Below are 12,533 nucleotides of genomic sequence, written 5' to 3'. Positions count from 1 at the left end.
TTTATTGTTTTGTTTGCTTCCATTTTAATACTTTTATACTGACTGCAAAGTAAATAATATAAGTAAGACAGAACGACAGAATTGGATGATCTCTTAAAATTGGAATAATTGGATAAAAGCAAAACTTTTTTTTATTAATAATCAATAATAATCAAATTATTTTCTAACTTGTTTATTAAAACTTTTTCATTTCTCAGAAAGTTATATTATTTTGTCCACTTCATTGTTTAAAATATCTTCTTTTTTCGTTTCGTTCATTCTTAACACGAAGTGAGAAAACGTTTCAAATTCCACTTTACACGACTTTACGATTATGTCGACGTGATAAAGCGTTAAAGTGGTATGTCCGTGTGATGTTCCAAGCGGGTGTTGATTTATTCATTGCCCTCTTTTTCTTCCATTTGCCGTGTTATTTCCCCTCCGTTGGGGTTTGATCATTTTCCGTTTCGTTTCGTTCTACCCTCGCTTAGCAGCAGGTAAGCGAATTCCCAGTGGTTCTCGGCAGCATTTGTTCTCGACGCTTCGAAGCCATCTTTTCACTTTCGATACTAGTGGTGCACTTTACAAATCGTTCCGATGCGTTCGATAACCTGATCCCGGGTCCGCTTTCTTCCGGTTCCGCGAATCCTTCAGCAACAAAGTATCGTTCATTCTTTCACCCTCGAGAAGGTGTCTCTTCCGGGAAACGATGCGGGAAATCGGCAGTGGAATGCTGTTACAAAATCTCATCTCGTTTGTAGGCGTGATTGAATTTTGAATACACCCGAGGTCGATTCGGAAAAGCGGGTGTATCGTTTCGTCCCGGACGGGTCGGTCGATGGGAAGAGACGCGCCCGCCTTAGGTAAACACCAAGGGGAAGCCCTGTTTCCGGTGACTCGTTGGGATGCCATTCGCTAACGAAACGGAAACCAGGCAAGATGTGGAGGTGTCCCATCCTGAAACCCGAACATGCGGCTGGTGCGGGTGCGGGTAGTCGGAGGTGGGAGAACATTTGTTTCGCCAAAGCCTCGGAAAACAATCACGAAACATTATCCGGGCTCGAACGTTCGCGTGAAGTAGTTCAACGGTCTTTATTCGAAACGATAACGACGATAAAAGCCATCCCGGCAGAGCTCGTTCGAACGTGGGAAAATTGAATAAAACAGGCGCAGGGTGGCCGTTTGACAGAAATGTCCTGAATGCTGCACACGTTAATAATTAGCGATGCCTTTTCCGACCGAACTTTTGCAGCTCGTTCCGTTACCAATTTCCATTGTCTCTTTCATTGAAAAGTGTTCAAGCACAAAAGACTAAATAAAAGGAAATTAAACGCCTTGATAAAAACTTCACCGGCACTTAGTTTTCACCCTGAGGGAGGAACACACAGGAAAGGTTGTTGCAAATTTGTGGAAAGTGTTTCCGCCGTTTAGGGCGGAAAATTTCCTTTCCTAGTGGAAGACTCAGCCCCGCAGGCGAAAACTGGTATCGAACGGTTGTGAAAATTGATTTAAATTGGATCGAATAATTTAGCTCTCTTGAAATCGCGTTAGTTATTTCCGGAGAAGTTTGATACCAAAGAATATTTTAAGTAAAAAGCAAAATAGCAGGAATGTTGTGAAGATTAACATATATTGGAGCGTATAAAAAACTTGCTAGTAGAGCAGTAAATTGTTTCAATTGAGTAATCTTTTTTCATACTTTATTAAGTCACCACTCCGAAAAACTCCATAACTCAAACTAAGCCCGACAAAGATACCGAAAACGTGGTCATCGTCCGTGCGATTGCCAATCAAAGGAAAAAAAAACAACAAGTAAAGCTACTTCTCCGTCATGCATATTCACATCTCGATATTGAAACATAATGTTCTTCGGTGGAGGAAGCTTTCTGGGCCCGGGAGTCGGGTAAATCAATAAAAAAAGGCAGAAGGGAAGAAAATATTACGCACACACACACACACACCGCCAATGACGACGAGCTTATGGTTTTTCGCTGCGGTTCTTATTAATACCGGCCTACCGAATCGAGGTCTCGATGGCTAATATTTCTCGATCCATTCGACTTCGAGGGACGTTCGGATCGTGCGACTGTTTGGATCGGTGGAAGGAATCCATCAAGCAAATGGAAATGGATTCTGGCGGAAAAATGGACGCGTGGAAAGCTTTTCCCCGCACGAGCGCGCTTGGCGGTGCGGAAAAAGGTGTGGAAAACGTTTGCGTTCGGGACCTGTGGCGAAAGACATTTTACTGTGCGGGTAAGTGCTTCGAGCCAGCGGTGGCATATTTTGAGACACCGGCAACGTACCGGCAAGGCCAAGGTGGAAAACAAACAATTTCGTTCTCAATACACGCCTAGACCGCAAAAAATGGGGAAAAAAGAACGAAACTTATTGCTAAAAGTTGAACTGGCGGGAAAACACAAAAAAAAATCACATTTTGCTTGGAATAACTTTTCTCAATAAGTACTGTTGTTTTTGATTTGTTTCCCTGCTTTGCGACAGTGAAAGCCCCGAAAGCAGATTCGAAACACACCTGATGCCGTCGATGTGCGATCGATTTGATTCGATTGATGGGGACGAAAAACAGAACCATTCTGCCCAAAGTTTTTTCCCAACTACACGCCGAAGTCAATCGAGCCAATTTTGGTCGGAATGTGTTTTTCTATTTTCCCCTCTCCGACTTTCCGTGAGGCATTTTTTTTCTCTTCATTTGAAAAGGCCAAGGCAGAACTGTTGGATTGTTGGGAGGCAAGAAAAACTTACCGGAAGTGAAAGTGATAGGAAGCGCACGGAGGGGCCCCAAATGAACTTCATTTCTTCTCCACCACCCATCTAACTCGATCAGCTGGGCCAAATAAGTGTGACTTTTTCATTCCCCCACCTCCAAGCACCGGTCCGGTCACGTGAGAAGGGTAGGTGTTTGTCTGCAGGAGGCAAAAAGTCTGATATGCACGATATGGTCAAAGTTATTGATTTCCTACCTCGGCCCAAGTTTCGGGTTGGTGAAAAAGGAGACGGGATAAAAAATCAATTAAAACAAGATGCGGAATGATGTAGACTTGATGCTTGAATTTTAACATCGAATGTTTGTGTTGGGGAAGCTTATGCTCAAAAACTTACTGACACAGGGATTTGCAATAGGAGCTAACATGATACCGTCTGGGGATTGTTTGTTTTTACGCTTCCTTTGCGCAAAAGTAGGCAATAGGAGAGGAAAGTAATCAAATGCTATCAGCTTTTCAACACGATTCCATTATTAGAAACGCTTACGTCGCTTAAAAGGTCACATGTTTTGCTTCTAGTGTAGGCAGTATTTTGATCCTTCTAGTATTTTGTTTTTTTAAATACTAAAATAGTTTATTAAAAAAAATGAAAATATATTAAACACTTCCCTGTAGCAATTGTTATTTACAACTTAAACGAATATTTCTGGTTAATCATTTTATTTAAAATACTTATATTATAACGTACGACTATTTTTAAACCAACTTTTTCAGCCCCATATCCATATTTTGAGATAAAATGAAGGTCTAAAAAGTATTTTTGATCTATAAAAGAGTATATGGCATGTATGTATAACATGTTTCAAAAACAAGCATGTATGTATAACATGTTCTCTCAAGCGTGAATCAATTTCGACTTGAGAATGCATTGATTTATACCACCCACTCCCTACTTACATATACGATAATAGTAGTAGTTCAATTTAAAGTATTCATGATCGCGTGTTGAAACAAAGGCAAACGCATAGCCTCCCCCCAACAACAAACACGCCTATCGATTCGTGTGGTTCGACGTACTTCTGGAAGTGTCTAATCCCACCCGGCTCAACTGCACTGTTACAAATGTCACCAGTGCATATGGGACGAGGGAAAAACCCCGCCATTGTAGCCGGAAAGTGGTTTAGAAATGGAACGAGTAGAAAAACTACCGAGCGGGAAAAAAGGCCGGCTGTTGCATTTTTCAACAATTTCTCCACCGCCCCATTTCCCTCGCCGCAGGCTGCGTTGCGCAACAAAGTGTTCAATAAAATATTAAGCTGCATACACTTGGTCGGTGCATCGATTGCATACCCTCTAAAGTGCACTGCACCGAACGAATGGTGTTGGCTGGTTGGCCTTCGCGTGGGCCATTTTGTGGTAGAAAATGGAAAAAGAAATGCAACGTAGAACGAGAATGAATCTACTATCCCGACCGGATGTTTGTCCTTTCGTGTGGGGGGGGGGGGGGGGGCGCAAGTGCTGGCTAATATTATGCGACCTGCTGCCGGAAGCCGTAAGAAAGGCAGGACGACGGATATTAGAAAAAAAAAGCGCCAGGTCCAGGTCGAAAGAGTGGATGAACTGCGAAAGGAGAGCGAGCATCGTGTGCAGGTCAACACAGGAAAAAAAGGTCAACAGGCAGAAAACCATCTTTGTCATCGTCAATCCACCCGAGTCGTGGGGGTGAAAAAAAACGAACCTGACAACAAACCTACGGATCATGGACAACTCTTTTTTTCCCGTTTGCCACCAGCAGTCACGCAAGGTTTCCTTTCCACCCCCTTCACGATGACGATGACGGTTTTCCTGTTCTGCAGTAAGTCCGTCCTTCCATACACTCTGCCCAAAATGTGGCGCTGGCCCATTCTATTCTTTCCCCGTTCAATAAGCGCACCGACTCGTGCACCGATTTGTTGCAGGCGTGGAAATTCGAAATCACATGTCCCCCATACGAACCTTCTGTTGTTTTCGGGCGGTAGAATGCTCCAGTCGCTCTCGTAGTACGGGTACATGACGTTGGGTACTTTTTTAGGGCCGATAATCGGGAAGGAACGGTTTGTTTTGGGATTTTTCTGCCCCGTTCTTTTTTTTTCGTTAATCACTTATTCGTTTGTTTTACTTTCCTTTGCTTTTTCGTTGATTTCTTTTTACTATCTGAAAACAACTTAAAACACTCGTTTCTTCAACTCACACGGTTGCACTAGGTTTTTATCACGTATTTGTATTATTCTTCACTGATTCACTGGTACTCTTGTTATTTTCATTTAGCTGATAGAACAAATAGAGCGGCAAGATGTAAGGGTAAATAACAATTTAAAAACCATCGGCACAAACCCACAAACAAAAACACACACACGCACACACAAAATGATGTAAGGTTATGTTGTACGTGTCCTGCAGTTCTCCAGATCGAGCGTCTTGTCGGGGTCGGACCGTGGATTGTTGCTTTTCCACCGTGCGGCCCCGTTGTTGTTGCTGCCTTTGAGTGGCCCCCTTTATTATCCTGTTCCGCGCCTTGCTCACAGCCTCGCCCGGATCGTGACCTTTTGTGACGAGTTCTTTTAATTAAATTCTTAACCACCTGCACAAACACACCGCGTGCACGTGGGAACGTCTCGGGGCTCGGGGCCTTGCAGCTTGGGTGGGAAATCTCAATTATGGCCGCGAAGCAACGTACTCCGCGAGGTACATTCACACTCTTGACACACTACTGCATGGGTGATTACTGAAGAGCGCTTGCTTTCAAGTGCCTCAAACGCAGAAGTAAATGTATCGCTCGGGGGGAAATGCTACAAGAGAGAGAGAAAGAGCGTGTGGAGTGACGCCAATGAAGCGAAAAACAAGCGGCATACATATTTTCCGCGCCGGTGAGAAGGGAGTTGGAGGAACATTTTTCTACCGGTTTGGTAAAAGGAATGGGTTAAGGTAGTCGGTATTTCTTTTCATTTAAACAGAAAATATGTTGCTTCATTAAAAGTTCTCAATCGAAGAGAAGGATGTATTGCACTTTGTAATCACTTCTACTTAATTAATAATGAATGTAATATGTTCAACTAAAAATTTGTTCATTTCTTTTTACAATTTTCCCTTCTTTACGCGAACGAATAGTACTTCTCCCCCGATAAAGCCGTTGGAGGATAATGAATCACCTGAGGAACTATGTGATTCATCCACTTGAATCAGCTCGTTGGGGCATGAAAAACCGCCACGTGTACCAAGCCGAGCGGCATCCCCTTTACACTACATTATTCGCCACATCCGCGTGGGTCATTGCTCGCCACTTTCCACGCCAGTAATCGAATCCGACCACATTCCGAACGCAACCTGTGGGAAAATTGCCCTTTACCTTCGACACCCGCATTCACTCGTGCCCTTCTTTCCTACCCTTTTTTCTCACACACTCAGAAGGGAAGTGGATTTTCTTCTCGCTGTAAAACTCCATCCGGCGCCGTGTCCCCGGTGGAAAGTGGATCGTTTCATTCCTGTTCCGGCTTTGTGGAATTTTTCCTTTCAACCGGCTACAGGTAGCGCTCGAGTGGCGGCGGGGGGAAAATTGCGGTAACAATACTTGAATGCATAAATAAAATAAACCAGAATTAATTCTTTCACTTTTTGATACCGCCATATCCGCCGGGCAGCTTTCAACTAAGACACGCCGCTGAAAGGAAGCGTGGCGGTTGGAGAGATTTTCTTTTCGCTGCCAGAAATGTCCGTGTAAATCGCGTTTCACTCGAAGCTCTGTTAAACACGGAAACCGAATGGAATCCGTTACGCACAAACACACGTACACACACAAAACAAAATTACACACACCTTATGAGGTATTTGGGAAAAGTTGTTTCTTGAGATCGGCAATCCGTCGGCAAGCAAAAAGGATAGTAAGCCGAATTCCCTTCCCTCTCACCCCCACCTTTTGGTGGGGGGAGGGGGAAACTTCCGACGGTGGGTCGGATGTGAGGAAGGATCAAGCCGGCAAGAATAACTTCCATTCATGCGAAGGTTTAACGTCTCGGAGGAATTTGTTCCCGCCGGTGGAACCACAGGCTCCAAAGAAAGGGTCCGGGATCGTAATAGGAATATGAAAATTTTATCTCGATTTTTCGCGCCCGGTTGCTTTTTCCCAGTCGGTTAGTTTTTCGAGCTGTCGCCGAACTGGAGCAAGGTGCACTGTAATTATTTCACTTTTAACTTGTTTTGCGCGAATAATATTCTTTGGGAAATATTTTATTTTTCGTATAACGATTTTTCCCAATTTGCATAAAATTGCCCATTTGCAAAAATGGGTTGAAACACATTTATCCAGTGCACGTGTTTCCTTTCCTTCCACAACACAAACGAATGCACATGATTCCCGACCGATTCTTCTTCATCGGGCCCATCTAAGTCGTGATTTCAAGGTGAACACTATGCGTTAGATGTTATTTACTATCGACCACTTCGAGAATTCGAACCAGCTACCGCCACGCACCGTACGGTGGAAATTCGTTGTAGACAGAGACCAACGAAATAGCTCGCGCCCATACCGGAAGGAGCTTTCAGCGAGACGTTACTTCCGATGGTACGATCCTTTTCGTTCGACGTTCTTCGGTAGACTGAACCGTGCCGAGTGCCCGAACTGGTGAACTGCGTGCCGGCCTGACGAAGGGCGCATGAACGAATGAACCGACCGTATACGGTTTATCAGCTGAACAATTCGAAGCTGGTACAAGCCGTTATGAAACGTACCCGACAGCGGTACCCCGAAATGGCCCACCCGCCATTGGTGATAAGGGTATTTTTGTCGGGGATGTCAAACTTTTGTTGAGGGCTGTAATGGAACTAGAATTGTTTCGGATTCAAAGCATTGCAAGGCAATCATTTGTGCTGAGTTTTGAAAATGCTTCGCAGTGCATTAAACTTAATTTGGATTTTAAGTATTAGTCAAACGTTATGTTTTTTTAAGATGTTTCATATGACTATTGAGCCGTGAAATTTCAATGCCATGTTCAAAGTATAGTTTTTTTTCAAAGAAATATACTTATTTATTTATAATAACCGAGAAAGCCCGGGATAAGGCCTAATGATAGGAAGGAAATGCCCTAAGAACAAAAATGTCAGTTAGAGCACGTGGGCTCTAACAATACGGCAACGTCCGTCATACTTTAGTAAATAAAATGTGGCTAATTTTTAAAAGAATCTTTAGAGTTTGACAAAAACAAAAAATAGATGTCTCATGTTGAAAACTTGCAAACAATACTCCATTATCGGAAACTAGTACTTTGTCTGCTCATCATTTAAACTAAAATATTTGGGAACTCACACTGATTTAGATGTGGATGAATTCAGTTCAACAATTCATTTGATCAATATAAATTTGAACATGTGTATTGTTTTCGTTTATTATCAATTGAGAAAAACTGATCCCTCTGCAGCATAGCAAGGTGGGACTAATGCAAGAATAGAAGCTTCTAGCAGACTTGTGTTTGTGACTTGTGAAATTTGGATATAAAGAATGGTAAATTTCAATTTTACCTTTTTTTTAAATAATTTTTCATTGTCTATGAAGATAAAATAAGTTGTTCAAGTAAAAATCGATGATAATGTTTTACCTAACCATTAGCTTCTAATTATTCAATGGCCCGTAGGAGGCCATGGAATTTGACATCCCTGCCACGTTCGGGTAGATGGTTCATCGCAATGAACGGGAAATGTACTGAATAACTTCCGACGATCTCTATCAATTCCCACCGTCCCCCATTCCCCGGGCCAACCCCTGACCCGAAATGAACACCCGTTTGACGAAACCTACTTATCTGTTGCGCACCTTTTGTAAAAACTGGAGCAAACGCCCGTTTATCGGGTGAAGTTCTGCATAATATTTTTTACCCTCGCGTAAAGGGGGTTTAAACGCAATGTCAACCCCACCGTTCGCCTTTTCTCGTTATCAGCTGAGCAAACACGGGCCTGCAGCGTAGGCTGGGCTGGGGTGTCCCGAAAATATCGGGCAGCAGCAAATGGGGTACATCGTGAAACCCCGTCTCGGTTGTCGTGCCGCCGCCCAATGCAATTGCATATTCGAATGAATTGTCGAAGAAAATTGGTCCCGGTGGGCGGAAAGAGGCGGTCGTCGTACGTCAACAATGCGATGGACGTGGGAGAAAGTTGGCCCTACTCGTTGATGCCCGGGAGTTCGAGCAATTATGCAAAAGCAAATACGTGTAAATTAGCATGTGATAAAGTCAATATGAATTTTCACCGGTTGGTTGTTGGGTGACGTAAATATTTCTCTGATTGGTGGCACCGACACAGACCTGTACAATTGTCTGTTTTAATTTTCACAGTTGCAGGAAACTTTTTCAAAATTTGTGGTTTTATGAGAATGAGCTTTTGTAACTATCACTTACAAAAACGGTCAGAGTTTTATTAAATTATCTGGAAGTAGTTTCTCATAAATCCCTTTTTATTAATTTTCAAATTTGAATAATATATTGTACTTCATACAAGAAGAAATAATATTCCCCATTCTATTTTTCTTTTTCATTGCACTCTTAATGCTAAGCGTACCGAAAATGGAAACAATTTCCACGTTAAAATTACTGGAAAAACGAGCTCGCTCACTGCCTGCGGACTTCATCATCAACGCGACGCACAAATCGGATTAAATTTCAACCCCTTGTCGTGCGCTTTGATGGCCTGATGACTTGCTGCAGGATGAGAGATTGAGCCATACCCACACACACACACACACACACACACCCAGCTGCAAGACGTGGGCTCCATTTGGTTGCCTTTTGCCTGCTGGCAAAATTAATCTTTTCAATCCGATTTGATTTGCAAGCGAAGCGAATGGTTGGCTCCATCAAACCGCAACGTTCAATCCGCGTGCACATTTGGAAAAGCTTAGCCACGGATCGGTGGCATCGGAGTTTGGTTTTCTCGTAGGCAAATTGGAAAACGATCTAACCTCGGTGCACGCGGCGTGGGTTTTGCAGGATGCAGTCACTTCCTCAACTGCTCGGTTTGAGCGGAAATCAACGTTGAAGTTGATACTTATATTTACCATGTGGTGACGACAAATTAAAAAAATAAATTATCCTTTTTGCCTTCGTTGCCTGCAGCAACGTCTGAAATCACGCGTTATCCATTGATCAAATAATCCAATTATAATGTTTGATCCCGGAATGAGCAGGTATTCCGATGGTTGAAGAGTTAAACGGAAGAATTAAAGCTATTTAGATTATCCATACAAGCCTTTCCGTTATTCGTTTTGCAACCAACATGGAGTTTAGTATGTCGTTGCATTCAAATATCCAAACGGAATAATCGAGTACAAATCCCGGCCCGGTGGAAATCTCATCTGATTGGTATTAAACTGTCCGACCGGAGCGTGGGCCAAAAATCAAACCTTCCCGGTTTTGCGGTCACGGGTCACGGAACCGGGGCGACGCTGTCGAACGGCAATTAATGGCATGTCAGTCAAATTTGCATATTAATTTATGACGCCATTCGGTTCGGGCTCGGAGCCGGGTTTGCTTACAGTCGCTGTATTGAACACGTGGTGTAGGCTGAGGTTTCGAACGAATTGCGTTCGAATGAATTTTCCCGTCACTCGCACTGGACCGGATGATGTGATTTTAAATGGAGCGTCCACAAATTTTCCCAACGATACACCCACGATCGGGGAGGGTGAAATGTGATCGGACGTTATGAATAGCTCACTTGGCCAAGTTGCAGACACATCCATTTTTATTGGTGTGCGAGTTCCCTTTCGTATGACTAATGATGTGCAACATAATACACTCGGCCCGTTAGTGGAATGGTCCTCGTTAGCATCGGGAAGTTGTTACTGAACTTGATTTGGAACGGTTTGAGAAATTGTTAAAAAAAATCCTCATTTTCCAACAATCGTAATTCGAAGATGTGCTGAGTTGATCCTCTGAGACTCATGATTGGATTTCGTTCCTTTTCGTGAACGAACCGGTGAACAGCTTGCACCCGAAAGGATTCAGATATCAAGAGCGTAAAGTTTATCCTTCGTTTCGTTTGGTGAAAATCCGCGAAAAAGTGCCCGTAGTTGAACGTGTAAAGGGAACGTTCTGTTTCCTAAGCCTGCGTTAGGAATAAGCGGCGTGTGAAGATTACGCTAAAAATCTGTTTTCACAAACCAAAACTGTAATAGGATCAGTGATGTGCCAAATTGGAAAGTGTAAATGTTGCCCCAGCATGTCGATAACAGGAGTCGCAGTCGAACTTTCGAACCGAGCGGACGTGTTCTGACGGAGCTCCCGTACGAAAGAACAGAGAAACAGAGAATAACCGAAAAAAAAACCGAGTGTTGTGACGGAGCTCCCGTACGAAAGAACAGAGAAACAGAGAATAACCGAAAAAAAAAAACCGAGTGCGCCACGAGCGAGGTCATACTCAGCGGCGTGTTCGATCGTGTTTGATCGTGTTTGACTGAGGAATCACGAGTCCCAGTCTGGTATAGTGCGAGTGTGTGTGCTTGTGTGCGCGTGGCAGGCGAACATCTGCACCAACGGAAATTCCCCAGACTGGAATAGTGTGCTGGCGTTGCTGAGGGCCCAAGTTGAAAGCGGAATTGAATGGCTACACAACAAGCGACGCGATACTCGACCCGCCTGGCAGGGAAACCACCAGGCAACCCGCCGACAAGCAAGCTGCCGGTGCGTCCCACGCGAGTGGTTAATAAAGCTGGGTTGACGGACCCGATGTCCTCCGCAGCGCCGACCGGGAGTATAGAGGCTCATTTGGCCACACCGCCAGTTTCTTCGCCGGCAAAGAGCAGCCAAGAGAATGTAGAGGCAGCCGAAATCTCCCCCACAGCAGATATAATCTCTTCTCTGACTAAGAGAATAGATGGGCTGAGCGAGAGGGTGGAACTCCTGGCCAAGGAGTTAGATCATGAGCGGCAATGCCGGCAGTCGTTGGAGGCATTGCTTAGAGGGAGAGAGAACCTAAACGTGGGGGAACTGATAACCGAATCGACGGCGGCGATACAGAGGATGATCGCGGAGAGCCTTCCCCAGGCAGGAAAAGAAACTGGGAGATCCCGTGGTAGGCGAGGGAGACGAAACCGAAACCAAAAACAAGGGAAAAATTCCCCCCCGGCTGCGGGGGAGCCGCGCGGTGTGGATTCCCAGCTCCAGGAGCAGTCGCAGCAGCAAGACCAACAGCAGCAGCAACAGCACTGTCAGCAGCAACAGCAACAGCAGGAACACCAGCAGCAGCAACAGCAGCAGCAACAGCCCTCGCACCAGCAGCAGAAACATGCTGAGAACAACAGCAAGTCGAAGCAACAAACTCGGCCCGTTCAAATAAAAGTAACGGTCCCTGAGGGTAGAACCTATTTGGATATGTACAAACAGATTCGTAGCGATCCGCTCATCAACGAGCATGTGTTGAAGGCAACCAGGGCATCAGATAACGTCCTCAGGATAAGCCTAAAGAGAAACTCGGATGGCTCAACAGCACTGGGCATTGTGCGGAAGGCACTTGGGGAAGCGGGTCAAGCCAGACTGCAGGTCCCTAGGACAGTGGCGGTTGTTTCCGGGATAGACATGCTCGCAACGCCCGAGGACACGATGACTGCCATGGCTGAGGCGTTTGGTGTGACGGTTCTGCCTGAGGACATTGCGCAGTGGCGCAGCCCTAGCGGTCTTCAGCGTGCCAGGATTAGCGTGCCCACTGCAACGATGGAAATCATCCGAAACGAATACGTGACGATTGGACTAACGCGTTGCGCAGTAAAAGAGCTGCCGCCAGTTCCAGTCAGTGAGCAGCGCTGCGTGAGATGCC

At 44.7% G+C, this 12,533-nt stretch overlaps 1 protein-coding gene across 1 annotated transcript in view; it reads right to left on the bottom strand.

Moving 5' to 3' along the window:
• LOC131289067 (AP-1 complex subunit gamma-1-like) overlaps window positions 1–4,750 on the bottom strand; it is a 28,041-nt gene extending 23,291 nt beyond the window's left edge. Inside the window, exon 1 of the mRNA XM_058318266.1 lies at window positions 4,695–4,750. Within this exon, the coding sequence (XP_058174249.1) occupies window positions 4,695–4,750 (56 nt within the window). The remainder of the gene's footprint in view (window positions 1–4,694) is intronic.
• Window positions 4,751–12,533: the final 7,783 nt, after the last annotated feature.

Source organism: Anopheles ziemanni, chromosome 3, assembly GCF_943734765.1.
Source record: "Anopheles ziemanni chromosome 3, idAnoZiCoDA_A2_x.2, whole genome shotgun sequence".
NCBI classification, from domain to species: domain Eukaryota; kingdom Metazoa; phylum Arthropoda; class Insecta; order Diptera; family Culicidae; genus Anopheles; species Anopheles ziemanni.
The sequence above is the reverse complement of the archived record's forward strand: the minus strand, read 5'-3'. Positions and strand labels throughout refer to the sequence as shown.